This window comes from Parasteatoda tepidariorum, chromosome 8 (assembly GCF_043381705.1).
Source record: "Parasteatoda tepidariorum isolate YZ-2023 chromosome 8, CAS_Ptep_4.0, whole genome shotgun sequence".
Classification (NCBI taxonomy): Eukaryota; Metazoa; Arthropoda; class Arachnida; order Araneae; family Theridiidae; genus Parasteatoda; species Parasteatoda tepidariorum.
In genome coordinates, this window is record NC_092211.1 from 39474998 (window position 1) to 39480997 (window position 6000).

The window sequence follows — 6000 nt, forward strand, 5'->3', positions numbered from 1 at the left end:
ATGACATACCTTTATATCCAAACACATCTAAGTCACATTTTCCATCTATATGATTAAGAGGAGTCAATAAACGAGGTCTTAAATGGCTCTCCCATTGCTGAACAATATTTTCTTGTTTCCCATCATTATCCACAACTGAGCAGATGAGATAACGGTATTGGACATTTTGAGTTTTAGGAACAGTAATAACGCCTGTCCATATGTTTCTAAAAGATTAAAAATAAAATAATGTCATTTTTTTCATTTAATTATTAATTCATAATTTTTTTAAAAACCTTTTCTCACCATACACGATAAATTTTTTAAACCATTTTTTTAAAAAAGTAAATTTGTGACAATTTCATGACCAATGGCAATGTGCAGATTCAAAGCCAGTCCTGAACAATGACAGTTCAGTGCCTTAACCATTTTAATGGTTAAGGCAGTGAACCATAACAGCTTAACCTTAATGTAAATAAAAATTTATGGAATCAGTTTTCTTGAAGTCATTTGTATGAATATCAAAATATTTATTCTTATAATGAATATATTAATAACCATAACCTTTACAGATTAGTTATTACTAAGGCCCGGATTTTGATGACATTTGCATTTTTTGTCCTTTTTTTGGCATTTTTTAAAAATTTTGGTGCATATTTTGCATTTTAAAGCATTTTTTAAGTTTTTTGTTAATTTTTTCCAATTTTTATTATTTTTTGGGGGCGTTTTCATTACATAAATGCAAGACTTGTCTTGATGCAGAAGATGCTGCATCAATTAAGATAGGGCAAAACGTGTTGGCCTCTGACAAAATCGAAGGAAACATATCATTTATCAAGTCTAACTTTGCTATTGTGTCCTCCACAATTACAAGATTGGAGAAATATGAATTGGAACTTTGCGATGCAATAAATTACATTGACGTAGTGAGTCAAGTGCTGCAAAAAGCAAGGGGAAAGATAGCACAAAGTGTAGCAGCTAAATTGAACAAATTTTTTGATAAGAACACTGGCTTCCAAACAATGAAGAAAATTTCTAGGATATTAACAGGTGAAGCAACATCTTTTCAAGTTGAAGAAGAATTGTCAGTAAGTGAGACTGTCTTTTTCAAGTAGGCACCAATAACATCACTAGACGTTGAAAGAAGCTTCTCCGGGTATAAGAATTTACTTTCAGACAAGAGACGCTCGTTTACATTTCAAAATATCAAAAATCATTTAATTCTGATATTTAGTAATATTATGAGATGGAAGTTGTTATATTATTTTAAGCTTCCATACAAAATGAAAATGTTTTGGAATCAATACATTTTCCTTTTTTTGTTGTTATTTTAGGATATAAAACATATTTTTCAAACTTTAATGACCGTAAAACACGTATTGCATTGCTTTATATTTTTTTAAATGACTCATAATAATTTTAAAGAGTAAAACATTGTTTTAGTTCAATATTTTTACTTCATTTAAGTCATTTCATAAGGCTTTTTAGCGCAATTTTTGTATTTTTAGCACTTTGTAAGGGGATTTTTTGTACTTTTTAAGGGCGTTAATTGAGATTTCGTAAGTCATCAAAATCCAGGCTCTAGCTATTACAGTACCTAATATTCATCAAGAAGTAATTCGATATTTTTTAAGAATNCAATTAATGAAGAAAATTTCTAGGATATTAACAGGTGAAGCAACATCTTTTCAAGTTGAAGAAGAATTGTCAGTAAGTGAGACCGTCTTTCTCAAGTACGCACCAATAACATCACTAGACGTTGAAAGAAGCTTCTCTGGGTATAAAAATTTACTTTCAGACAAGAGACGCTCGTTTACATTTCAAAATATCAAAAATCATTTAATAATCCAAGGTAATTCTGATATTTAGTAATATTATGAGATGGAAGTTGTTATATTATTTTAAGCTTCTATACAAAATGAAAATGTTTTGGAATCAATAAATTTTCCTTTTTTTTGTTGTTATTTTAGGATATAAAACATACTTTTCAAACTTTAATGAGCGTAGAACATGTGTTGCATTGCTTTATATTTTTTGAAATGACTCATAATAATTTTAAAGAGTAAAACATTGTTTTAGTTCAATATTTTTACTTCATTTAAGTCATTTCATAAGGCTTTTTAGCGCAATTTTTGTATTTTTAGCACTTTGTAAGGGGATTTTTTGTACTTTTTAAGGGCGTTAATTGAGATTTCTTAAGTCATCAAAATCCAGGCTCTAGCTATTACAGTACCTAATATTCAACAAGAAGTAATTCGATATTTTTTAAGAATAAAATATAGCTTAACAGTATTTTTTCTATTTATAGAATAACAAAGCTATTTCTTTAAATATGATTGATAAATATTGATATTGATAACTCTTTAAACAAATTAGAAACTTATTTTAATCTCATGTTGGTTAAATGAACAGACTTTTTAGTTTTAAATATGGTTTTGTAGACTTTCAAAGGCTTATTTTGCAGGTAACTAAGCTTCTGGCATTTGTTTGAATGATATTTCTAAATATAAGAATATTCTTTTACTAATTATCTTATTTTAATTCTAACTTATACATTCATAGGTTAGAATTGAATTTAGAATTATGAAAGCAGAAAAAACACAAATTTAATAAAAGAGAGATCTGAAACAGCATTTACATATTATCTACAACAAAAATTATACTTATATATTTAAGCAGTAGTCTGTAATTTGGCAACAAAATTAGATATAATAGGTAAAAAAAAGTTCTAACAGAGACTCTCTGAAAAATCCTAAATTTACAGAAACAGCATATTTACAGAAATTTAAAGAAAATGTATAGAAAAAGAATTAAATCAGAAAAAAAGTTTCCTCTAAGGTTTTTTCAATTTTCCTGTGAAAAGAAAAAGGATTTTGGCCTCTGTTTTTCCCAACCATGATCTGAAGTAATATTAAATCAAAATTCAGGAAATTTTCAAAAAAAAGATAGTATTTTATTTGAAATGTGATATAGAAGTGCATTTGAAAAATAGTACAGTAGGGAACCGATTATCCGGAACGGTCGGGACCATCGCTATTCCGGATAACTGATTTTTCCGGTTTTCTGAATCGCTACAAAAAGCCGTTTTTTTTACTGTTAAACCCTACTAAAAAAAAAAAATATTTGGAAATGATCTTAAAAATAAGAAAAAACGATGAAGTAATACATTAATGATTATTTCCATAATGATGGTAAGGTAAACATCTTTAAAAAAAGAAAGAAAAATCGTAAAATCTTAAGAGGAAAAAAAATTTTTTTTAAAAAAAATGGCGAGAAAATTTATCGAATTTCGTTCCGGTTTTTTGGTTTTCCGGTTTTCTGATTTCCGGATAACGGGTTCTGTACTGTATAAATAAAATATTGAAAGATTGTTGCATGCTAAGCAGTTTATTTAAATAAAAACTTAATAGTTTCGAGAATTAATACTGTCTAAAGTAAACTAAAATAATTATCATGAAAAGCAAATTAAAGTATACTTATTAACTGTATAATGGCAAAATATAGAATTTTACGAAAATTTATATTATACCAAATAATTTTTTAACACACAGAAAAATTTCCTTCTTATGACATATCAGGATATATGATAGGATATAAAATTAAAGCAAAAATTTTAAATAAATTTTTTACCAGTAATTTACCATCAGCATTTAAAGAAAGTTTCAGAGGCTTTAGTGTCTTAGAAAGTCAATAATTTGTTAGTAAAAAAGATAAATATAACAATATTTGCAATGGAAAATTCCATTATTAACAAATTGACATTTCAATTTGACCTAAAATACATATTATATAAAAATGCTTTTTTCAAGCAGCATATTGATAATTAAAAATATAATTTCTTTGATTATTGTCACTTTAACCCACTGGCAGTAAAGCAAAAGGGCAAAATTGGGAGTATGTTTCTCCATTGTACACTATTTTCTTATCTAATAACATGGAAATACTGGTTTTGCTATGTGGAGAAGACAGCAGGTTAAAATGTCGGTAACCAAAACTTTTCCCATAAATAATTCATTTTTAACTAAATTGAAGAGTAAGATCAGAAGAGTTTACTTAACAATTTTGACAAAGTTACTGTCATTCTGTAGAAATATAAAAATTAAATTAAAATTAGTTTTAATTATAAAGGGAAGACAATAATATTACTTTTTAATGACACTAAAGTGATTTAATGACATTATAATAGAGAAGAATAAGAATAATCTTAAGTAAACAGAAATCGGTGATTATAGTTTGAAATAAAGAGCTAGGAAGAAACAAAATGCTTACAAAGTACCTAAGCTTTGATGAATTTAACTTATTAGAAATATAAAAATTAAATTAATTTTTTTTAAATAAAAATAAATCTAGTTTGGAAACTATCGGCACTACTTAGTTACGCGAAAAGTTTTTGTAGCATTAATAATCATGAATATTTTTTGACTTTTAATTGATTAAATTATCTGACAAACATTAATAGTTAGAAGTATTTGTTTTTATTTAATTTCTCCTTACTAAGTCATATAGCTTTAAAAATACATTTTTAATAACGTAATACTATATTAAAATTAGTTTAATAAAAATAGTTTGCAATCAAACTTGCTCACAATTTAATTGCCTGTATATATTCATAATTTATTCGTCGGTCATAACCTTGCCCTCAATATGAGAAATTTCATTCAATAATATCATTCAATTTCCACACAACTTAAATGTTTTTAATTATATCTAACATATCATTTTCAAAAGGGGAAAAAAATGTATCAAGCACAATAACATTGCTATTATAAATCTCGTATCGGTCACAAAAAATTTGACATGCGAGCGAGCAAATCGTGTCAGACATCTTTTAAAATAATTTGTTCATACGTATTAAAATATTTTTTAAAAAAAAAATTTATTCACTTACCCTTCGGGCGATACTTTCATTAACATAACAGCATCTGATACTTTCCATGATCCTAATTCAGGTGAATTTCCTGAAATAAAAACTGTCTCGCCAGGTTTCGTTTCCGCTCTGACCAGCACCACAACATTTTGAAAACGAAGTTCACTATTTAAAGTCCGCATAGTTAGCGAAAAATAAGGCAACTTTGGTGAAAATTACAGAGAGATAATGTTTTAACTTCGACGAAAATTTCAGATGAGCATCAACTATCCATCTTCTAAATAAAGACAAGGAAAAACAAAGAAAAAGAGGAAAGTCAAGAAACTTCTTCTCTTGATAAAGTCGAACGATGTCTACCGTATCTTTTCTAGTTCAGTGCTTCAAGCTCGGTGGCGCTCTTTTCTGATAAAAAATAACAAAGCATTTCATTGGCTCGTTGATCTCACGTTACGTGTACGTACATAAGTTTCTTACGCAATTTTGCACCTCGTAACTTGAGGTAAATTAAAATAGTGTATTGTTTAATAAATGATGATAGATTTATAAATACTAAAAAAATTATTCTTCATCCACTATATTCATCTTCCCACGAAAAAAACTATTGTTCGCTGTCGTAAAGGTATCATTAATTCGCACAAATTAGTCACAATTTTTAATTTTTTCGTGGATTAATAACTTTATTACCATTTTAAATTTTTAAAAATGTTTTCCCATTTTTTTAAAGATAATTAAAAATTTTAATTTTATTTGATCCTTATTTTTTCCTTGAAACCAGTAAAAAATTGACGGTGAAACTTCACAAAAACGTCTTAACACATATTATATCATTTAAATACATATTCAGGGTCCTACTTAGCCTAATCGGGGCCCGGGGCAAAAACTTCTTTGGTGGCCCACCTCTACTTCACTACTTCAGTAATGAAGAAACGAACTTTATGGAAGTGTTTAAATTTTTCACCTCATTATAAATAACAAGAAGATTGACTAGAACCTAAAATAGCTATAAAGTCCCCTTCCTTCCAATGGTCAGACGAAATATCATTCAGTCCATTTTATTGATTTTCTGACAATTCTATGTCCATCAGGGCGGGTGCAGTTTTCTGCTTGTTAACTTAGTCATCTAGCTGCGGAAAATTCATATCCTACATAAGGGC

At 27.7% G+C, this 6000-nt stretch overlaps 1 protein-coding gene across 1 annotated transcript in view; it reads right to left on the minus strand.

The window, feature by feature from the left end:
* The window catches only part of LOC107451427 (glycerophosphocholine phosphodiesterase GPCPD1), a 28690-nt gene extending 23456 nt beyond the window's left edge, over nt 1-5234 (minus strand). Inside the window, exons 1-2 of the mRNA XM_043043372.2 lie at nt 4868-5234; nt 10-206 (exon numbers count right to left, since the gene is read on the minus strand). Of these exons, the coding sequence (XP_042899306.2) occupies nt 10-206; nt 4868-5028 (358 nt within the window). The 5' untranslated portion in view covers nt 5029-5234. The remainder of the gene's footprint in view (nt 1-9; nt 207-4867) is intronic.
* Between the last annotated feature and the right edge of the window lie 766 nt (nt 5235-6000).